The 23,975-nt window shown below is 47.4% G+C and overlaps 1 protein-coding gene across 5 annotated transcripts; it reads right to left on the bottom strand.

Annotated features, from left to right (window-relative positions):
- Positions 1-442: 442 nt before the first annotated feature.
- On the bottom strand, positions 443-23,581 carry MTRES1 (mitochondrial transcription rescue factor 1). Of its 5 annotated transcripts, none has more exons than XM_003311453.5 (5): positions 22,968-23,567; positions 21,649-21,731; positions 11,494-11,975; positions 7,422-7,494; positions 443-728 (listed from the first exon to the last, which is right to left on the bottom strand). In XM_003311453.5, exons 2-5 carry the CDS (start codon positions 21,649-21,651, stop codon positions 549-551), a joined length of 738 nt encoding a protein of 245 aa, XP_003311501.1. In that variant the 5' UTR covers positions 21,652-21,731; positions 22,968-23,567; the 3' UTR covers positions 443-548. The 5 variants fall into 5 exon arrangements, with proteins under 5 accessions (XP_003311501.1, XP_016811558.1, XP_518664.2 ...); XM_016956069.2 differs by having other exon boundaries at positions 22,841-22,973; XM_518664.5 differs by lacking the exon at positions 21,649-21,731 and having other exon boundaries at positions 23,495-23,581.
- Positions 23,582-23,975: the final 394 nt, after the last annotated feature.

Here is a 23,975-nt window from a genome sequence, read left to right as displayed (position 1 = left end):
CATCCACACTTGTGAAGACAAATTGAAGGGCACTAAGGCCCCCCGCTGGTAATTCAGAAGGGCAGGGGGAGAAAGGGCTCTCCCAGAGGTTATCCCCTAACATCTGAAAGTACCCTTGACTTTGCTTGGTTTTGTCTAAAGAAACCTGAACCTGGGAAGCTGGCCCCGCTGGACAGGGAACATTTTAAATAAAAACACTAAGACAACAAGGCCAGTTTATTTTACAATGACTCCTGAGGTAGTTTATGTGGGAAACAGCAGGCAAGCCATTAAAACCCTCTGGGGCTTAGTTCATTCTGCACACGTCTCACTCTGGCAAAGGGGTTCTCACACGAGGAGGTCAAAGGAGCATGGATCAAGGTGGGCAGCGGGTGGAGGTGAGGCAGGCCTTGGGAAGTGTCTCCAGATATGGATCCCAATTTCCACAAAATGGCTCGGCAGATTCCACAAACGCTAAGAGAACTTTATTTTAATAAAAATGTCCTATTTTTCAGGTGACCCCTTCCTTTACCACTAGAAAGCAGCTTTATTGCTAAAAAGCAATCCATTTATTTAGACATTCTCTTCTTAGGCAACTTTAAACTTTTCCACCGCCGTAACACCACTCTGTATTTTTCACTTTCAGTCTTCTCTTCAAACACTTTTTTCAAGAGAATCCGCATAACTGTCTCTGTTCCTGCTTCTTTATCCTCTCCAATGAGAAGATCCAATGTATCTCCCACTTTCACCTGAAAATTAAAAGAAAACAGAGGCTTGGTTGCACTTCGGGAAATCCAGGCCAATGCAAACATTACTGCTCTGAGTTTTCACCACATGATCATCACCCAGAGGAGGGGCAGGTGAGTAAAGGCCCTGACCTTAGTCACTGTCACCTATCCCAGTGCCTCAGCGTGAAAGGGAGGGTGAAAGGTCAGGTGCGGTGGCTCACGCCTGTAATCCCAGCACTTTGGGAGGCCAAGCTCGGTGGATCACCTGAGGTCAGGAGTTCGAGACCAGCCTGGCCAACATGGTGAAATCCCGTCTCTACTAAAAATACAAAAATTAGCTGTGTGTGGTGGTGGGTGCCTGTGATCCCAAATACTTGGAAGGCTGTGGCAGGAGAATTGCTTGGACCCGGGAAGTAGAGGTTGCAGTGAGCCAAGATCATGTCACTGCATGCCAGCCTGGGTGACAGAGGGAGACTCCATCTCAAAAAAACGAAAAAAATGAAAAAAGGAAGGGAGAGTGCCTCAAATACAAGGGCCTCAATATCAGCCAGTGTCCTTCCTTCAGAACTAGACAACTGGCTGGCTGTGGATAGTCCCTGTGCAGAGTAGCTCAAATACTCACATCTATTGGGTGACTTAAGGAAATATTTGAATGGACACATTTATCTTGGTAACACTGGCAAAAGACAAAGAAAGTGGGGGCAGTCTTAGAGACTGTGTGCACAGTAATTACTACATGCACAGTGAAGACAATTTCCAGTGCAACACTTGCCTCAACTCACTCACAAAGGTAGAATGCCACAGAAAGCAGAGTTGGATGCTGATTCAATGGGTTAAAAGGCTGAGGTCAAACCCATTTTTGCACAGAAAGCAGCTTCAGTTCAGACAGTGCAATGCATGCCCTGGGGCAGTTATGTCAGCTCCAAGGTCAAGGACACTGGTCTGTGCTGAAGGTATGGACAGCCCAAGACAGATACCTGGTCCAGGTAGCTCAGGATCTCAAGGGATCTTTCCAGACACTCAAGAAGGGCCAAACAGGGCCGAGCACAGTGGTTCACACCTGTAATCCCAGCACTTTGGGAGGCCAAGGTGGGTGGATCACCTGAGGTCAGGAGTTCAAGACTGGCCTGACCAACATGGTGAAACCCCGTCTCTACTAAAAATACAAAATTAGCTGAGCATGGTGGTGCACACCTGTAATCCCAGCTACTTGGGAGGCTGAGGCAGGAGAATCACTTGAACCCAGGAGGCAGAGGTTGCGGTGAGCCAAGATGGCACCATTGCACTCCAGCCTGGGCGACAAGAGCAAAGCTCTGTCTCAAAAAAAAAAAAAAGAAGGGCCGGCCGGGCGCGGTGGCTCAAGCCTGTAATCCCAGTACTTTGGGAGGCTGAGGCGGGCGGATCATGAAGTCAGGAGATCGAGACCATCCTGGCTAACATGGTGAAACCCCGTCTCTACTAAAAATACAAAAAATTAGCTGGGTGTGGTGGTGGGCGCCTGTAGTTCTAGCTACTCGGGAGGCTGAGACAGAAGAATGGTGTGAATCCGGGAGGCGGAGCTTGCAGTGAGCCGAGATCTCGCCACTGCACTCCAGCCTGGGCAACAGAGTGAGACTCCGTCTCCAAAAAAAAAAAAAAAAAAAAAAAAAGAAGGGCCAAACAGACCCAGGAGCCACATGCTGCTGCTTCTACTAAAACACAAGCCAGGGATGACTGGGAGCCATCTCATACCCCTCACCACTGCTTCCAGTAGGGGGTGAGCAAGCCCATGTGTGGACCACTGACAGTAAGTGGGCACACATTGCCATTTATAAGGCTACTAGAGGGCTTCTGTTTAAGAAGTATGGTGTCAAATGCTGACTTTTATCTTATTTTACAATTAATGTTCTTCAAGGCAGATACAACTTCAGACTCTGAAACCTTTCAACCTCACCAGAACAAGCCCATGTCTATTCTCCCACCCACTCAAGACCTCTGCAGGCCCAATAGTCAGTCCACAACATGGGCACGCGCACCTGCTTGCCACAACACTATACTGGCCAATCCAGGAAACCCACAATAGCTGGATATAAAACTCACAGAGGGGCAGATTTTAAACCATTAACTTCCTTCCTGTGGGCTGAGAAGCAGAAAGGCTCACACCACAGCTATGGTCAAGACTGTTTCTCCCCTTGGGTTTGAGGGATAGGACAACACAGGTACCTGGGCAGGGGTGGGGGAGTTCCACCCTTCTGTAGTTCTGCTGGTTCAATTTTTTTTTCTTTTTTCTTTTTTTGACATGGAGTCTCACCGTGTCACCAGGCTGGAGTGCAGTGGTGTGATCTCGGCTCACTGCAACCTCCACCTCCTAGTTTCAAGTGATTCTCCTGCCTCAGCCTCCCGAGTAGCTGGGACTACAGGGATGTGCCACCACACCCAGCTAATTTTTGTATTTTTAGTAGAGACAGGGTTTCATCATGTTGGCCAGAATGGTCTTGATCTCTTGACCTCATGATCCACCTGCCTCGGCCTCCCAAAGTGCTGGGATTACAAGTGTGAGCCACCGCGCCCAACCCTGGGTTCAATTTTTTAAAATGACTACTTCAGCCTATGTGGACATTTTAAAAAATCTGTCTAGAAATACAGGCCAGGCGTGGTGGCTCACGCCTGTAATCCCAGCACTTTGGGAGGCTGAGGGTGGATCACGAGGTCAGGAGTTCAAGACCAGCCTGGCCAACATGGCGAAACCCCGTCTCTACTAAAAATACAAAAATTATCGGAACGTGATGGTAGGTGCCTGTAATCCCAGGTACTCGGGAGGCTGAAGCAAGAGAATCGCTTGAACCTGGGAGGCAGAGGTTGCAGTGAGCCGAGATCGTGCCATTGCACTCCAGCCTGGGCAACAAGAGCAAGGCTGTCTCAAAAAAAAGAAATACAAGGCTTGGGAACTCTGCTTTACCTTTTTGGTATAACCTTATTTCATTCAAATTATTATTTTTAAAGAGATGAGGTCTCACATGTTGCTCAGGCTGGAATGCAGTGGCTATTCATAGGCATAATCATAGTGTACTGTAGCCTCAAACTCCTGGGCTCAACGACACTCCTTCCTCAGCTTCCCAAGTGGCTGCGACTACAGACACACACCAACTTGCTCAGCTAAAATTCTTTTTTTGTTTGTTTTCTTTTTTTGAGATGGAGTCTCACTCTGTTGCCCAGGCTGGAGTGCAATGGCGCGATCTTGGCTCACTGCAAGCTCCACCTCCTGGATTCAAATGATTCTCCTGCCTCAGCCTCCTGAATAGCTGGAATTACAGGAGCCTGCCACCATGCCCGGGTTACTTTCTGTATTTTTAGGAGAGATGGGGTTTCACCATGTTGGCCAGGCTGGTCTCAAACTCCTGGCCTCAAGTGTTCCACCTGCCTTGACCTCCCAAAGTGCTGGGATTACAGGTGTGAGCCACTGTGCCCGGCCTACAATTCATTTTTAATAAGTAATGTATGCATATGATACAAAATTTAGAAGATACAAAAGGGTAGACAAAGAAAAGGTGTATAGGCCAGGTGTGGTGTCTCATGCCTGTAATCTCAGAATTTTGGGAGGCCAAGGTGGGTAGATCACTTGAGGTCAGGAGTTTAAGACCAGCCTGGACCACACAGTGAGACCCTGTCTCTATAAAAAATAAAAAATTAACCAGACGTGGTGGTGTGCCTGTCATACCAGCTACTCGGGAGGCTGAGGTGGGAAGATCACTTGAGCCCAGAAGGTCAAGGTTGCAATGAGCTGTGGCTGCACCACTGCACTCCAGCCTGGGTAACCGAGCAAGACCCTGTCTCCAAAATAAAATAAAGAAAAAGAAAAAATATATATATATACAAAGAAAAGGATACTCTGTGTATATCCTTTCATAGAGATATTGTGCATGATGTCTGCCTCTGGATAGAGAAGGCTAGTGTGTCGCTAAAGAATGAATCCCTTTGGCGGGGTGCGGTGGCTCACGCCTGTAATCCCAGCACTTTGGGAGGCCGAGGCAGGTGGATCACAAGGTCAGGAGATCGAGACCATCCTGGCTAACACAGTGAAACCCCATCTCTACTAAAAATACACACACACACACACACACACACACACACACACAAAAGAATGAATCCCTTTGGGGCTTCCTTGTAGCACAGAGAAGGGGTGTTCCTCCTTTACCCAACTGATCCCAGGAAGAGATGAGTTTAGGAAGGATTCAATCCCCATACTTGGACACCACACACCCACTGTTTAATCAACAGTTACCCAACACCTACCACACCCTGGGCTTCACCTGGTTTTCAGCTCGAAGAAAAGCTTTGCTGAATCGCAGACAGCCAGGGTTAGAGCTGCAGCATCAGACAAGCACCTGACCCTTCGGGGTCAGCAGCCAGGCACAGGCTCCACAGAGCAGACCAGGGAAGGCGAGGCATTCTTTATTCCCCTCCACGGCCCCTGTCCCTCAGCAGAAACAAAGCAAAACTGGCTGGGATTAGGAGCTGTTCCAAATATCTACATTTCAAATCTCTAGTTAGCTGCAGTTTCTATGGCTACCAGGCCTCCTAGTAACAAGACAGCTGAGTGTTAATAATGCCCCCTTCCTTTGCTGACCCTCACAAGAAACATGGAAGGCAGCTGAGACAACAGAACACCCAAGGCAGAATGAAGCAGCAGCAATTAGGCTGTAGTTAACAACATCACAAAACGGGGGCGGGTGGGAGGGGGTGTGAGGAAAAATAGTCTAGTGGGGTTTGTAAATGAGGCCCCAGCACAGAGACAGGGTGTTCAGGGAGTAATCATTCTTTACTCCAAGAATACATCTTGTTTTTGGAATACTGCAGCTTAGAAGGAGGGCAGGCTACAGCAGGAAAAAGCTATTCAGAGATGAGAAGGGCTTATGACTGCATGTAGCTCACTGAGCAATAGCTGCTGACAGCCAGCCACAGTCCCAGCCTGCCGGTTCAAGTCAGGGGCATCACCAGGGCCCTGGGATTTGGGGGCTGAGACAGCTTGGGGGAGTTTTCCCTCCTTCTGCCCACAGAGCTGCAAGAACCTGCATGATCCCAGTTAGCAAGGACTGCAGGAAGCGTCAGTGCTCACCCAAATGCACGGCTGACAGCCGACAGCCTCAATTTCCCATGTCCTAGGGCAACCGGATGTAGTTCGGATCCTCCAACCCCAGGGGTATTTTGAAATATGAACGATGAAATGAAAACAATCTCCAAAGTATGTCTAACTTCTCTGGAACCTTTGTTCCCTGAACACTGAGTTAGATTATGTCTTCCAATACCTCGCGTCTTGTGTCTTCCACACTTTTTAAGGGTCTCTCTCATAACTTTTTATTGTGTTTTGTTAACTTTTATTATCAGTATTGTTTTTTCCATTATGAAAGTGATACATACTCATGGTAAAAAAATTCAGAAAATAAAAACCATGAAATTAACATAACCCATAATGCTTCAATTAAAGATAAATGCTAGTAACAGCAGTATTTTAATTCCAGATGTATATATATACGTAATTTACTTTTACAAAAAAAATTTTCTAACAGAATTTTTTTTTTTTTGAGACGAAGTCTCGCTCTGTCGCCCAGGCTGGAGTGCAGTGGCACGATCTCGGCTCACTGCAAGCTCTGCCTCCCAGGTTCATGCCATTCTCCTGCCTCAGCCTCCCAAGTAGCTGGGACTACAGGCGCCCACCACCACACCCGGCTAATTTTTTTTTTTGTATTTTTAGTAGAGATGGGGTTTCACTGTGCTAGCCAGGATGGTCTCGATCTCCTGACCTCGTGATCCGCCTGACTCGGCCTCCCAAAGTGCTGGGATTACAGGTGTGAGTCACTGCGCCCAGCCAGAATTTTTTTTTTTGAGACAGGGTCTCACTCTGTCACCCAAACTGGAGTGCATTGGCATGATTATGGCTCACTGCAGCCTTGACCTCCCAGGCTCAGATAATCCTCCCGTCTCAGCCTCCTGAGTAGCTGGGACAAGCGCCTGCCACCACGCCTGGCTAATTTTTTGTATTTTTTGTAGAGACAGTTTTGCCATGTTGCCCAGGCTGGTCTTCAACTCCTGGGCTCAAGCGATCTGCTGGCCTCAGCTCCCAAAGTGCTGGGATTACAAGCATGAGCCACTGTGCCCCAGAATTTTTATATATGACTTATTGTTAGAAAAGTGGAGACTGGAAACACATTTTCTTGTAACTGACTTTCACTTAACAACAGTATTGATATGGACTTGTCAGAAAATACAGAACACATCCTTTTCTATAACTGCTCTGCACACAAAGCCGTGCATCCAGCAAGCACTCACTGGGTACTGCTGAGCTGTATAGAATTACACATCTGCTCAGATACCACTGGCCAAAGAACAATTCTACGTGGATCAAATGTTTCTTTGAAATCTGATTATGAGGATTCCATGAGGGCTAACATTAATGACCTGGAAGTTTAATTAATGGATTTCTGCCAGTTCTAACAGTGGTGTATTCTAAAATTTTAAAAGGGAGAAGCTTCATCAGAAGGTCATTAAGGCTGCAAAAGTGAAAGTGCCTGTGTGTCTGAAGCCTGTAGCTGATTCCCACCAGCTTGACGTGGAGGACCACAAAGGACCTCAGAGAAAGAAGAGGAGCCAGAGGGAAAATTTGGGACAGCATTAATTGAGTTACTAGCAGCGTAAGAGACGAAAACATCTGGCTGTCATTTTAGGTTAGTATCTCACCGTTCTGCTTTTCTTCCATAATTTTTCCTCATTCAGCCTGAGTTCACCTTTGTAGAAAGCATCTTCCACTTTGCTACAAAACAAAAAAAAGCAACAATGTACACAATTTGGGTGATGGGTACACTAAAGCCCAGACTTCATCACTATACAGTATATCCATGTAACAAAACTACACGTGTACCCTCAAATCTATTTTTTTGGTTTGTTTTTTGAGACAAAGTCTCACTCTGTTGCCCAAGCTGGAGTGCAGTGGTGCCATCTCGGCTCACTGCAACCTCCACCTCCTGGGTTCAAGTGATTCTCCTGCCTCAGCCTTCCAGTAGCTGGGATTACAGGCACACATCAACATGCCTAACTTTTGTATTTTTAGTAGAGACAGGGTTTCACTATGTCGGCCAGGCTGGTCTTGAACTCCTGACCTCGTGATCCGTCCGCCTTGGCCTCCCAAAGTGCTGGGATTACAGGCGTGAACCACCGCGTCCGGCCTCAAATCTATTTTTTTTAAAGGTAAAGTGCTTTAAAATATAGAAATATACTCAAAACAATTGCAGTTGACCCTTGGCCAGCACGGGTCCAAACTGTGCAGATCCACTTATATGTGGATTTCCTTTAGCCTCTGCCACCCCCGAGACAGCAAGTCCAACGCCTCCTCTTCCTCCTCCTCCTCAGCCAGGATGAAGACCTTCATGATGATCCACTTCCACTTAATAAATAGTAAATATATTTTCACTTCCTTATGATTTTCTTAATAACATTTTCTTTTCTCTAGCTTACTTTATTGTAACTGTGTATCAGTAAGGCCTTTGGTCAACAGTAGGCTATATTAGTAGTTAAGTTTTCTGAGTGTCAAAAGTTATATGTGGCTTTTCAACTGCATGGGGGTTGGCACCCCTAACCCCCACACTGTTCAAGCATCAACTATATACAAGTTTGAGATAAACACTTGCCATTAATTTTTTTTTTTTTTTTTGAGATGGAGTCTCGCTCCATTGCCCAGGCTGGAGTGCGGTGGTGCGGTCTCGGCTCACTGCAGCCTCCGCCTCCCAAGTTCACGCCATTCTCCTGCCTCAGCCTCCTGAGTAGCTGGGACTACAGGCGCCCGCCACCACGCCTGGGTAATTTTTTTTGTATTTTTAGTAGAGACGGGGTTTCACCATGTTAGCCAGGATGCTCTCGATCTCCTGACCTCATGATCCGCCCACCTCGGCCTCCCAAAGTGCTGGGATTACAGGCGTGAGCCACCGCACCCGGCCCTCCATTCATGTTTATTCTGACAATGATTCCCCAGTCTCCATTTTGAGTCCTGGGAAAGTGAAAGTCACCTGCTCTGATGTGTATCTGAAACAGGGAGAGCAAAGGGCATTTCTAAATAGATGCTGAACTGCTGCAAAGATTTGCTAGTGCTCTTAGGCAGTTAATTGGAGCCTTAAGAGAGGTTTTAGCATAGATGTCAAGCTCCATTCTGGACAGGGGACTGGGGTACTCCACCTGACTCCCAGTGCAGAGACTACATGGCCAGGCTGCAGCTCTGGTGATTCACAACAGCCAAAGTGAGTGGGCACTTCCTTCCCCTCAGATACCTGCTCTGTACACTGAGAGAAAAACCAGGCACCACATGTATGGCAAGGCCATTAAGAAACCCTCTGCCAGTTTGTACTGAGGCTGGGGAAATTCCAATCTGACAGCTGCTGATCTCTCTGAACTTAAGTCACTAGGGCAACCAGACCGGGGGAGGAAGCAGCTAAAAATCAGTACACCTTTTTTTGATATCTGATTCCAGGTGACTGACATGTGGAGCTTGGTTTAACAACAACAGCAGGAGTTACGACTCTGGGAGAGGAGAGGCCCCCTTATTTGTTTGCCAGAGTTTAGAGAACATTCTCTAATGGCACCCTGATCAGAATGCCAAGGGTGGGGCCTGTGGGCTGGCTCATATTTATGAACCTTGTTTTTTTTTTTTTTTTGAGACGGAGTCTCACTTTGTTGCCCAGGCTGGAGTGCAGTGGTGCGATCTCAGCTCACTGCAAGCTCTGCCTCCTGGGTTCACATCATTCTCCTGCCTCAGCCTCCCAAGTAGCTGGAACTACAGGCGCCCACCACCACGCCCGGCCAATTTTTTGTATTTTTAGTAGAGACAGGGTTTCACTATGTTAGCCAGGATGCTATCGATCACCTGACCTCGTGATACACCTGCCTTGGCCTCCCAAAGTGCTGGGACTACAGGCGTGAGCCACCGCACCCGGCCCTTTTTATGAATCTCTTAAGCTTCAAGGATTAAAAAATTAAACTATGCCATTACATTAGGTCATAAAGGTACAAATTACACAAGAAGTTTTGCTGCATTTATTCATATCACAATTCTTACATTGTATACAATATGCATGCAATCATTCCTAAGGGAATAAATGAACAATGAAGGCCACTATTCTTATATAATTAATCTAGCAGAGAGGGAATCAGAATACTAAAGAAATCTTCGCCAGGCGCGGTGGCTCATGCCTGTAATCCCAGCACTTTGGGAGCCGAGGTGGGTGGATCACGAGGTCAGGAGATCGAGACCATCCTGGCTAACACAGTGAAATCCCGTCTCTACTAAAAAAATACAAAAAAATTAGCCAGGCGTGGTGGTGGGCGCCTGTATTCCCAACTACTCGGGAGGCTGAGGCAGGAGAATGGCGTGAACCCGGGAGGCGGAGCTTGCAGTGAGCCGAGATCGTGCCATGGCACTCCAGCCTGGGCAACAGAGCAAGACTCCGTCTCAAAAAAAGCAAAAAACAAAAAACAAAAAAACCCAGAAATACCTCTACTATGTATGAACATATGTAGTATTTTCTTCAAAATAGCCAACATATATTGAGTACTTACTATGTGCCAGACACTGTAATAAGTGTTTGACATAAATATATAGTCACTCAATCCTAGCAACCACTCTCTAAACTAGGTTCTGTCATCTTCATTTTACAGATGAGAAAACTGAGGGTCAGAAAGTTTAAGTAACTTGCCCAAGGTCACACAGAACCAGGATTGAAACCCCAGTAATCTCGCTCCAAAGCCTGCATTCTTTTTTTTTTTTTTTTTTGAGACGGAGTCTTGCTCTGTCGCCCAGGCTGGAGTGCAATGGTGTGATCTCGGCTCACTGCAAGCTCCGCCTCCCGGGTTCCCACCATTCTCCTGCCTCAGCCACCGAGTAGCTGGGACTACAGGCGCCTGCCACCACGCCCGGCTAATTTTTTGTATTTTTAGTAGAGACGGAGTTTCACCGTGCGAGCCAGGATGGTCTCGATCTCCTGACCTTGTGATCCGCCCGCCTTGGCCTCCCAAAGTGCTCGGATTACAGACATGAGCCACTGCGCCCAGCCAAAGCGTGCATTCTTAACCAACATCTTATTATACATCATGCTGTTAATTCTAAGAGGTACCTCTTTTTTTTTTTTCAGATGGAGTCTCACTCTGTTACCCAGGCTGGAGTGCAGTGGCGCGATCTCGGCTCACTGCAACCTCTGCCTCCCGGGTTCAAGTGACTCTCCTGCCTCAGCCTCTCAAGCAGCTGGGACTACAGGCGCCTGCCACCTCGCCCGGCTAATTTTTGTATTTTTAGTAGAGACAGGGTTCCACCATATTGGCCAGGCTGGTCTTGAACTCCTGACCTTGTGATCCGCCCAGCTCAGCCTCTCAAAGTGCTGGGATTACAGGCATGAGTCACCATGCCCAGCTGAGGTACCATCTCACATTATAGCATTTGTGAAATATCCAGGTACATTTTACGCTTGCTACATACATCTAATATGGTGATTCATTTTCTCCTCAAGAAGCTGTTTTTAAATCAATGGTTCATCTTACAGTCAACTGTGTCTTAGATTCAAATATGGCACATAGGATTTGCAGGCAGTCACTTGACTTCTTTGGAAATCAGTTTGCTCATCTATAAAATGAAATAATTGAAACAGGTTACCTATAAAGGTCCTTTTATTGTGGTTATTCTTCACCGTAATATGGGCCAAGTGATTTGTAATGCTATATTAAAATAACACGACTACGAGCGAGTTTATAATGAAATGCATATCATACTCACTTTCTCCCAATATCTAGCCCCGTCTTCAGGACAACATCATACCGAAAAGACTGCACTGCTTTTTCCAGGTCTTTATAGTTTTTGACTACAGTAGGATCATCCTCAAGCTCCTCTTCCTGCTCACTCATCTCGTCATGATCGCTTTCTTCATCAGAGTCCTCTTCATCTACTTTTTGCAGAGACTTTTTAGTAGATTTTGTAGACCTTATATTACTTTTGAGTCTTACGGAAAAAGGAAAAATACATTCTGGAGATAGTAAAAGCCCTGGGAGTCTCAGTGAGAAAATATTATAAAAAAGTGTTTTATAATTTGGTGCACGTAACTTGGTACTAGAAAAATACAAGTATCGATTCCAGGAAGTACAGAGTTTGTATGACGAAGGTGTCCCTCGGAGAACACCCCAGAGTCCAATCCAGGCATCTGGCTTTCTTAAAACACCGGCAAGCAATTTAACACTAGCCATAGCCATGGCGCTTATAATCTGAAATAGATAATAAATCAGTTTTATCTCACAAGTGCAGTGTCATGACATTATTACAACATAAACCATATGCACTATGAACGCTTTATGTACAGTACTATACGTATTCGCCCCTAAAAAGTCCTATTGGGCCTGGCGCAGTGGTTCACGCCTGTAATCTCAGCACTTTGGGAGGCTGAGGTGGGTGGATCACCTGAGGTCAGGAGTACAAGACCAGCCTGGCCAACATGGCAAAACCCCATCTCTACTAAAAATACAAAAATTAGCCGGGTGTGGTGGCAGGCGCCTGTAATCCCAGCTACTCGGGAGGCTGAGGCAGGAGAATCACTTGAACCCAGGAGGCAGAGGTTGCAGTGAGCCGAGATCACGCCACTGCACTCCAGCCCAGGCAACAAGAGAGAAACCACATCTCAAAATTAAAAAAAAACAAAAAACAAAAAAACAAAAACAGGGTCATATCAATCTGCATGTACTAAGGGCCATATACCACAGCACAGTGAATCTTCTAGCTGCAACTAATGTGCTTAGCTCATAGGATTGTCAGGAAGGTCCAATGTGATACTAGTATATGTGAAAGCACTGGTTCTACTCTTCTCCCTCCCACAAATTAGCTTTGGGTACTGATTGCTCCTAAAAAAAATACTAACAATAGTTCTCAATTATGTTTTTTTTATTTATTATTATTTTTTTTGAGATGGAGTTTTGCTCTTGTTGCCCAGGCTGGAGTGCAATGGCGTGATCTCGGCTCACCGCAACCTCCGCCTCCTGGGTTCAAGCTATTTTCCTGCCTCAGCCTCCCCAGTAGCTGTAATTACAGGCATGCACCACCACGCCCAGCTAATTTTGTATTTTTAGTAGAGACGGGGTTTCTACACGGTGGTCAGGCTGGTCTTGAACTCCCAACCTCAGGTGATCCGCCTGCCTTGGCCTCCCAAAGTGCTGGGATTACAGGCGTGAGCCACCGCGCCTGGCCTGGTTTTGTTTTTAAAGGAAAATTTGGAGAGAAAGACTGTTGACTGACATACATTACATCCTTACAACATTGACTTTGCCAAGGAAGGACACCAGATCATGACTTCATAAAATCCAGAGTGAATCTCTAAACTTTATTTCAACCTCCAGCCCCAGCAACTCAGAGGTAAGGGTGAGCAAATTGGACAGACCTGCATTTTAACTCCTTTTACATCTCCTTCCCAATGTTTAACAGAGGCATTAGCTAGCAGACAAGGAAGGGGTCTAGAGATCCACAAACTAGGGAACTGCAACAAGTGCTTGTGACATGTCAGAGGGCAATCAACTCCTACAGTTACTTCAAATGTAGCAGAAACCATCTTATGATGGTGGCAGACTCACACTCACCCCCACCCCTGCAAGTATATCAAGAAGGTTTTAGAGACCATGATTTGGTAATGAGGGAAGGGTTTCCATATGGTTAACATCCTTGTACCGTGAGTCTGCAAATGACTTTCCTTTGTGCCTAGATTGTACCTTAGGATTGATACCTCTGATTATGGCTCACTCAAAAACATGGAGCTAGCTACTTCCAATTTATATTTAACATTTTGGGCCTTATTTCCCTGGCATGGATGAGCATACGACCCAGTCTCAACTCTATTAATCCACCACTCTTGGGACTCCAATCTAAGTCTTAAAAGGGAAATAAAGCAGACTGAATGTAAAGACTCTATTTCAACATAACTATAATTTGGAATAATTTTAAAATGCTAGGGTGGGCATGGTGGCTCATGCCTGTAACCCCAGCACTTTGGGAGGCTGAGGCGGGTGGATCTCCTGAGGTCAGGAGTTCAAGACCAGCCTGACCAACATGATGAAACCCCATCTCTACTAAAAATACAAAAATTAGCCGGGTGTGGTGGCATACGCCTATAATCCCAGCTACTCAGGAGGCTAAGGCAGGAAAATTGCTAGAACCTGGGAGGTAAAGGTTGCAGTGAGCTGAGATCGCACCACTGCACTCCAGCCTGGGCGATAGAGTAAGACTCTGTCTCAAAAATAAAATAAATAAATAAAATGCTATATAATCCAGAGTACTCTAAAATAATGACTAGAAACTACCTGAAGTACCTTCAAGAGAAATGTTGCCAATAATTACTTTTACACATATTCTAGCGTAATAGAGAATGAATAATACCCATTCATAAAAATGCCTTTAAATTTTTTAGATTTAATTTATTTAGTAGAGATGAGGTCTCGCTAATTTTAAATTTTACATAATCAGGCTGGGTACAGGCTCACGCCTGTAATCCCACCACTTTGGAGTCCAAGGAGGGAGGATCACTTGAGGTGAGGAGTTCAAGACCAGCCTGGCCAACGTGGTGAAACCCCATCTCTACTTTTAGTACGAAAATTAGCTGGAGCCAGGCATGGTGGCTCATGCCGGTAATCCCAACACTTTGGGAGGCTGAGGCGGGCAGATCACTTGAGGTCAGGTGCTTGAGACCATCCTGGCCAACATGGTGAAACCCCATCTCTACTCAAAATACAAAAATTAGCCAGGTGTGGTGGCGGGTGCTTGAACCTGGGAGGCAGAGGTTGCAGTGAGCTGAGGTCGTGTCACTGCACTCCAGTCTGGGATTTCAGCATTTCCCAGGCTGTATATCTCGTTGATTAGTACAATTAAAAAACTTTTTTTTTAAAGGTAACTAGGCTAGGCGCAGTGGCTCACGCCTGTATCCCAGCACTTTGGGAAGCTGAGGCAGGAGGACTGCCTGAGCCCAGGAGTTTGAGACCAGCCTGGGCAACAGTAAGACTCTATCTCTACAGAAAAAACAAAATTGAGAAAGATACCTCATGGTGGACTCCAAGAAAGATTTCATGCCAAAAGAGTAGGAAGGACATAATCTCAGAATTAAACCACTTTTTTTTTTTTTTTTTTTGAGACGGAGTCTCACTCTGTCGCCCAGGCTGGAGTACAGTGGCGCGATCTCAGCTCACTGCAAGCTCCGCCACCTGGGTTCACGCCATTCGCCATTCTCCTGCCTCAGCCTCCCGAGTAGCTGGGACTACAGGTGCCCACCACCACGCCCGACTAATTTTTTTGTATTTTTAGTAGAGACGGGGTTTCACCGTGTTAGACAGGATGGTCTCGATCTCCTGACCTCGTGATCTGCCCGTGTCGGCCTCCCAAAGTGCTGGGATTACAAGCATGAGTCACCGCGCCCAGCCAGAATTAAACAACTTTTTTTGAGATGGAGTTTCGCTCTTGTTGCCCAGGCTGGAGTGAAATGGCTCGATCTCGGCTCACTGCCTCTGCCTCCTGGGTTCAAGTGATTCTCCTGCCTCAGCCTCCTGAGCAGCTGCGATTACAGGCATGCGCTACCACGCCTGGCTAATTCTGTATTTTTAGTAGAGATGGGGTTTCTCCACATTGGTCAGGCTCGTCTGGTACTCCTGACCTCAGGTGATCTGTCCGCCTCAGCCTCCCAAAGTGCTGAGATGATAGGCGTGAGCCACAGTGCCCAGCCAGAATTAAACTTCTTTAAGATGAATAAATTTTGCATTATAAGAAATCAACTGTTGTCATTTATTTTTCTCACTGTGGGTCTAGGAAAACTCTGTCACAGGTTTGTATAGCCACGGCCCAGTGTTGCCAACAGTAGTATATTTGAATATCGGGGCATTAATAATACATTTAAATTAGATGCCCCCCCAAAAGTCATAACTAGAAAAGGTTGAGTATACCCCCTATATGCAATAATATTTTTTCATAAAATTTCTGATTATATGTATATAAAATAAATTTTCATGTAGAAAATTTGAAAAAATATGAAGAAAACTGGCCGGGTGTGGTGGTTCACACCTGTAATCCCAGCACTTTGGGAGGCCAAGGCTGGCAGATAACCTGAGGTCAGGAGTTTGAGACCAGCCTGGCCAACATGGTGAAACCCCATCTCTACTAAAAACACAAAAATTAGCCAGGCATGGCGGTGGGTGCCTGTTATCTCAGCTACTCGGGAGGCTGAGGCAGGAGAATCGCTTGAACCCAGGAGGTTGAGGTTGCAGTGAGCCAAGATTGTGCCATTGCACTCCAGCCTGGGCAACAACAGCGAAACTCCATCTCAAAAAAAGAAAATTAAAACCAGCCATACTCCACTCTATGCTAACCACTGTAAGATTTTGGCATAGATCCTTCACAATGTAAAATCTGAAGAAAAATAATTAACTCATAAGCACAGCCTCTCATACTCTCCCAACCACCCAAAACACACAGGAAGGTTTAGCCATAGGTGGCCAGAGCTCTCTAACATCATCCCCAGGAAGTCTGTGTTGGTCTTAAGTCCTAGAGTCATTATTCAAAGTTTTACTTAGGTGGCTCATGCCTGTAATCCCAGCACTTTGGGAGGCTGAGGTAGACTGATGACCTGAGTTTGGGAGTTTGAGACCAGCCTAACATGGAGAAACCCGGTCTCTACTAAAAATACAAAATTAGCTGGGCATGGTGGTGCGTGCCTGTAATCCCAGCTACTTGGGAAGCTGCGGCAGGAGAATTGCTTGAACCTGGGAGGCGGAGGTTGCGGTGAGCCGAGATTGTGTCATTGCACTCCAGCCTGGGCAACAAGAGTGAAACTCCATCTCAAAAATAAGAAAAAAAAAAGCAGCCTCTGAGGGATGACCTTGTGCAGTTCCCTCATTTTGCAGATGAGTACAAACAAAAGTTGAAGCAATTTAAGAATACGCTAAGTGGCACAGCTAGTAAATGACAGGGCTAGGATCCCAAGGTCAAGTCTTTTTTTTAAAGATGGAGATTCACTCTTGTTGCCCAGGTTGGAGTGCAATGGTGTGATCTCGGTTCACTGCAACCTCCGCCTTCCAGGTTCAAGTGATTCTCCTGCCTCAGCCTCCCTAGTAGCTGGGATTACAGGCATGTGCCACCACACCTGGCTAATTTTGTATTTTTAGTAGAGACGGGGTTTCTCCATGTTGGTCAGGCTGGTCTTGAATTCCCGACCTCAGGTGATCTGCCCACCTTGGCCTCCCAAAGTGCTAGGATTACAGGCATGAGCCAACGCACCCGACCAAGGTCAAGTCTTCTTAAAGCTCATTGTTTTCACCGTGGGCCAGGCATTGCTCTACACGTTAACTCATTTGTTCCTTGCGACAAGCCCATCTCAGTTATAGGGTCACACAGATACTCTTCAAATCTAGGCATCCGAGCTGCAAAGCCTAGACTCATTACTACCATGCTGAACTGTCCATCAGTGTTCTGACTCCAAGTTAAGCACTCTTTCTTCCACACCCTGACATCTATTTTCTTCTTTTTTTTTTCTGGAATAAAAACTCACCAACCAGTGCAATACCAGAGAGAACAGATAGTTTTCAGGGGTAGAAGAGTGGGAGGAACTGTTGCCCCAACTTAGAAAGTATCCTAAGAGGAGACACCTAGGGAAGGGAAGTACCCATGGCTAGGGGTAGAAGTCCTGTTTCTGTGTCAGACCCTGGGTGCCCACACTCCCCATCCATAAGTTCTATTTTTATGTTTTTCAGTATCTTTTTTACACTCTTTTCCTGACTTTGAGAAAAGTCCTAGCTTTATACCGTACCGTTGTTTACTTTGAGGAATGCCTAGATATGATGTGGCTCTCTGCTACCTGCATTAGGAAACCTTTCCTTGCAGAAAATAACTATTTAGAATCAGGTGCACTTGTAAATTCAACAAACATACCAAAATGTCAAGCCACGTATTCCCTTGTGTTTATTAGCTACTCACTACCTCTCATTGTGATCAGCTTAACTTTCTAGCAGGCAAACATTGGCAAATGTTGGAAGCTTAGATAAAATTCATTAAAAACATAAAATTGAGGAAACACATTAAGCTAATTCTTGCTGGAGATGATGACCATTTGTAGTTGTTAGCAGTGGGCACTCAGGGTCACAAGGGAGGACCCAGATTCTGCCTCAGAACTTTGTTATTATTATTATTATTTTTGAGACGGAGTCTTGTTCTGTCGCCCAGGCTGGAGTGCAGTGGTACAATCTTGGCTCACTGCAAGCTCTGCCTCCCAGGTTCCTGCCATTCTCCTGCCTCAGCCTCCCAAGTAGCTGGGAGTACAGGCACCCGCCACCACGCCCGGCTAATTTTTGTATCTTTGGTAGAGACGGGGTTTCACCATGTTAGCTAGGATGGTCTTGATCTCCTGACCTCGTGATCTGCCCAGCTCAGCCTCCCAAAGTGCTGGGATTACAGGCGTGAGCCACCGTGCCCGGCCCTGCCTCAGGACTTTGAAACTGGTCAGGGGAGCCCTGAGTTGGAAGTGGGGGTGCCAGAGAAGAAAGCTAACCAGGCACCCAGCTCCTCTCAAACCAAAGCAGCACTGGAGAATACTGGGTTCCTTATAGCTCACTTGAAAAAAAAAAAAAAAATCTACTACTGAAAAATTCCTGTCCCTTTGTCATGGTCTCCTCTTCCTCCAGACTCCACACGAGTCACATCCTCCTCTACCAAGCCATGCCCCACATGCCCTTTTCCATACTCTGGTTGCACCAACACTATACATTTTTTTGTTACTTTTGAATTAAGTCACAAATTATCTCCCAAACTCTAAGTGTAGTGATAGGGACTACACAGTGCCCTGTTCTTCACTCCTCTGCTCAGGACATACCAAAACCAGTGAATGGTTGCAGATTCAATTTCTAGAAATGAAATGAGCATCCTGCCCATTACTATAGCCACCCCTACAATCACTCGTTCGCTCACATATGCCAAGTTCCTGGGTAGGCCTTGGTATAAAACACCCAGTCCTTGTCACCAGGGAACTGCCATTTAAGTGGAATGTGGACAAGTAAACTGACTGCCAGGGCACAGATGTGAAAGCAGGTCCGGGGAGGCTGAACCCTGCACCAGCTGGAGCGCAGAGCAAGGATGCATACAAAGTTCTGAGAGCAAAGGTGGCCTGAAACCGAGCTATGGGGAAATATCAAGTTACAACAGTGATTTTTTTGCTTGATAATGGACCAGTCCATTGGCATGCTGTTATTTTTCTCTCATTCAAGGATGAATGAGGATGAGCATTCAAGGATGCTCAGGCATTTTTTTATTTTTATTTTTTTGAGACGGAGTCTTGCACTGTCACCCGGGCTGGTGTGCAGTGGCATGATCTCAGCTCACTGCAACCTCCGCCTCCTGGGTTCAAGCAATTCTCCCGCCTCAGCCTCCCCAGTAACTGGGACTACAGGCACACAGCACCACGCCTGGCTAATTTTTGCATCTTTAGTAGAGATGGGGTTTCACTATGTTGGCCAGGCTGGTCTCGAACTCCTAACCTTGTAATCCGCCTGCCTCGGCCTCCCAAAGTGCTGGAATTACAGGCGTGATCCACCGCACCCAGCTCAGGCATTCTTGCTCTGAGCTCCAGCTGATGCAGGGTTCAACCTCCCCTGGACCTGCTTTTACATGTGTGCCCTGGCAGTCAGTTTACTTGCCCACATTCCACTTAAATGGCAGTTCCCTGATGACAAGAATTGCGTGTTTTACCAAGGCCTAGCCAGGCACTTGGCATATGTGAGGAAATGAGTCAACGTGGGGGTGGATATAGTAAAGGAGAGGATGCTGTTACTTTTCTCTCATTCAAAAGCAAGCAATTACACAAACCTCTTGCCTCCACTCCTCCCCAGCTACCACCTCTTTTCTTGCTCCTCTTTACCATAAAACTCCTCAAAATGGTTGTCTAACTCTCAATTCCACTCCTTTCATTTTCTAAATCCAAAAGGTCATGTTAGTCCTCATCTTAATTGACTCCTCAGCAGCACTTGAAAAAACTGATCACGCCTCTCTTCTTCACTTGGTCGCCAAGACACCTTACTCTTGGTTTTCTTCCTGTCTTTCCTGTGGCTGCTGCTTCTCAAGACTCCTCTGCTGGCCGGACACGGTGGCTCATGCCTGTAATCCCAGCACTTTGGGAGGCCGAGGTGGGTGGATCACCTGAGGTCGGGAGTTCGAGACCAGCCTGACCAACATGGAGAAACCCTGTCTCTACTACTAATACAAAAATTAGCTGAATGTGGTGGCACGTGCCTGTAATCCCAGCTACTCAGTAGGATGAGGCACGAGAATCGCTTGAACCCGGGAGGCAGAGGTTGCAGTGAGCTGAGATTGCGCCATTGCACTCCAGCCTGGACAACAAGAGTGAGACGTCTCAAAAAAAAAAAAAATAGCTGGGCACGATGGCAGGCATCTGTAATCCTAGCTACTCAGGAGGTTGAGGCAGGAGAATCACTTGAACCTGGGAGGCGGAGGCTGCAGTGACCCGAAGCCATCGCACTCCAGCCTGGGCAACAGGAGCGAAACTCTATCTCAAAAAAAAAAAAAAAAAAAAAAAAAAAGACTCCTTTGCTGCCTCCTTCTCCTTTTTTCTTTTTCTTTCTTTTTTTTTTTTTTGAGACAGGGTCTTCCTCTGTTGCCCAGGCTGGAATGCAGTGGGTGGCGTGATCTTGGCTCACTGCAACCTCTGCCTCCCCGGTTCAAGCCATAGTCTCCCACCTCAGCCTCCAGAGTAGCTGGGATTACAGGCGCCCACCACCACACCCGGCCACTTTTTATATTTTTAGTAGGCACAGGGTTTCACCACCTTGGCCAGGCTGGTCTGGAAATCCTGACCTCAAGTGACCCGCCCACCTCAGCCTCCCAAAGTGCTAGGATTACAGGCCTGAGCCACTGCGCCCGGCCCTCCCTGATATCTTAAAGTTGGAGGGGCCCAGGGCTCTATCTTTGGTCCTCTTCTCTTCTACATTCACTTTATCCAGCTCAGCTCTTAAATGTACCCAATTAGTTCTTACAAATGCATTATCAAGACATCAATCATTTCTGTGGCTTTAAATACCACCTATATGCCAACCACACCCTAATCTATATCCCCATTCCAGAACTTTCTCCCAAATTCCAGACTCGTACATCTGTGCAGAAACGAGTTAACATAACAGGCCTGAGATTGCTATCCTTAGAATGCCTGCTTGCAAAGTTGGCCCTTGGCTAGTGTCTCGGAACTTGAACTTCACGAGGGTTCCCACAATTCCCACCTGGATAAGAGTGGCTCACTGTGCTGGAAACTGTACAATGTGATTCTAAACACCTGCTTTTTTTCTGGGCGGCTGAAATTTTGGCACATTCTAGGCAGACAGTGCCTATGTGACTTTTTATTGGAAAAATGAGCTCTACAAGCTTTCCTGATAGATCTCTCACGTCTTGTCATAATTTGATGCTGCAAGAATTAAGCATACCCCATGTGACTCCACTAGGAGAGGACTCTTAGAAGATTGCACCGGGTTTCCTCCAGACTGTGTCCCATGCATCTTTTCCCTTTGCTTATTTTGCTTTGTATCCTTTTGCTATAATAAATCACAGCTGTGAGTATGACTACGTGCTGAGTCTTTTGAGTCCTCTTAGTGAATCAATGAACCTGGGGACCTGCAACACAATAGCTGCCTATTTGACACCTCCACGTGGGCACATAATAAAGTCATTCATACGATGTCACTCCTTTCCTCAAATCCCTACCAAAGCACTCAGAGAAAAGCAAAGTCTCTACGATGGTCTAAAGGCTCTATAGGATCTGGTGCTCCCTCAACCCCCATTTCCTCTCCAACCTCATCTGCCAATTTGACTCTTGCAAATTCAGCTTCAGCAACACTGGCATCCTCCCCTTAATTAAGCACTTACCATGTGCCAAGCACTAATCTGGGCACTAGGAATTCAGCAGAGGAAAAAAATATGAAGATTCCTATTCTTGTAGAGTTTATAGTCTAGTAGGGGAAACAGGTAGACAAAAAAAAACACCCTGTAAATTATATGATAGCTGGTGGTTAATGCACTGGGGGAAGAAAGTGGAGCAGGGTAAGGGGGATTGAGAGGGCAAGATGAGGTCAGGCAGGTGGCTCACGCCTATAATCCCAGCACTTTGGGAGGCCAAGGCAGGAGACTCGCTTGTGTCCAAGAGTTTGAGATCAGCCTGGGCAACACAGTGAGATCTAAAATAAAAGTAGTATGGGCGCGGTGGCTCATGCCTGTAATTCCAGCACTTTGGGAGGCTGAGGCGGGCGGATCACTTGAGGCCAGGAGTTCAAGACCAGCCTGGTCAACATGGTGAAACGTCGTCTCTACTAAAAATACAAAAATTAGCCAAGCGTCGTGGTGCACACCTGTAGTCACAGCTATTTGGGAGGCTGAGGCTGAAGAATCGCTTGAACCTGGGAGGGGGAGGCTGCAGTGAGCCGAGTTCACACCAGTGCATTCTAGCCTCGGCGACAGAGCGAGTGTCAAAAAAAAAAAAAACAACAAAACAGGCCGGGCGCGGTGGCTCACGCCTGTAATCCCAGCACTTTCGGAGGCTGAGGCGGGCGGATCAGGAGGTCAGGAAATCGAGACCATCCTGGCTAACACGGTGAAACCCCGTCTCTACTAAAAATACAAAAAATTAGCCGGGCGTGGTGGCAGGCGCCTGTAGTCCCAGCTACTCGGGAGGCTGAGGCGGGAGAATGGCGTGAACCCGGGAGGCGGAGCTTGCAGTGAGCCGAGATCGCGCCACTGCACTCCAGCCTGGGCGACAGAGTGAGACTGCGTCTCAAAAAAAAAAAAAAAAAAAAAAAAAAAAAAGCCGGGTGTGGCGGTGTGCGCCTGTCGTCCCAGCTGCTGGGGAGGCTGAGGCAGGAGAATGGCGTGAACCTGGGAGGCGGAGCTTGCAGTGAGCCGAGATCCCGCCATTGCACTCCAGCCTGGGTGACAGAGCAAGACTCCGTCTCAAAAAAAAAAAAACAAAACAACACCACCCTGTGGAATAAAAATTGATCAGGAGGACGGGTGCATTCGAATGAATCAGGAAAAGAACACGCAATGATGGGCCCTGGGAAGTGACCTGATGGAAGTTCATTTTAAAAGATCTCTTTGGCGTTGGTGTGGGATGAGTGGAGAGATGATCACGGCAGAATCCCATAGGAGGTTTTGGGTGACATCTTCAGGAGAGGTATACAATCTGAACTAACCGAAGACTGTAAGAAAAGCAGTGTCTGTAAAAAAAAGCAGCGCTGACTTTGACCTGCTTGACGCCAGGAAACGCTCCACATTCCTGAGCCCGTTCACCGCTCCGTAAGATGGAGAAACTGGTCTAAACGCTTTGAAGTCTAATGCAGCTAAAGATCCTTCCCTTTACTTGGAGACCTCGGAGGCTGTGGGCTGAGACAGGGTCAGATTCCTCTCGCTCCCTCCCCACCCCCGCGGGCAGTGCACCTTCCTGGGTCCCCAAGGTCAAAGGAAATGGACAACTGCGTCCCCGGGTTCGCAGTCTGCATTCGGAGCCAGCAGGAGCGACCGGAGGCAGGAACGGAAGGCTTCGCCGCGCTCAATTACCACAGTCCCTGCGCAGCCCTGAGCTCGCGGGGCGTCCCGAGACTGGCAGGACACCGGACACTCACGGGGAGACCCGGCGGGAGCGTGGGCGGGGCGGAGAGGCGAAGTGACAGGGGGCGCGGGCAGGGGGCCCGGCGCGGCGCGCCAGCAGAGGCGCACTCACCTGTACGTCAGTCCCTCTCGTCCCTCCCCGCGGCCGCGCGGACTGCAGGCCTCCCGGCTACCCCTATCTGCGCCCCGCCCCTTCCGCCGGCACCGGCGCAGTGAGAGCGGGTCGGGCGGGGCGCGAGGCCAGGGCGGCAGCGAAGCAGCGACCCCTGCTGGAGGCCGCGTCTCGGAGGACTGCGCGGGAAGTAGGCTCGGGGCACACCATTATCCCGGGTTCACGCCATTCTCCTGCCTCAGCCTCCCGAGTAGCTGGGACTACAGGCGCCCACCACCACGCCCGGCTAATTTTTTTGTATTTTTAGTAGAGACGGGGTTTCACCGTTTTAGCCAGGATGGTCTCGATCTCCCGCCCTCGTGATCCGCTCTCCTCGGCCTCCCAAAGTGCTGGGATTACAGGCGTGAGCCACCGCGCCCAGCCATCTTAATTCTTTTTTCTTTTTTTTTTCTTTTTTTGAAACCGAGTCTCACTCTTGCCC

This window comes from Pan troglodytes, chromosome 5 (genome assembly GCF_028858775.2).
Source record: "Pan troglodytes isolate AG18354 chromosome 5, NHGRI_mPanTro3-v2.0_pri, whole genome shotgun sequence".
NCBI classification, from domain to species: domain Eukaryota; kingdom Metazoa; phylum Chordata; class Mammalia; order Primates; family Hominidae; genus Pan; species Pan troglodytes.
This window is presented reverse-complemented; position numbering and strand designations above follow the sequence as displayed.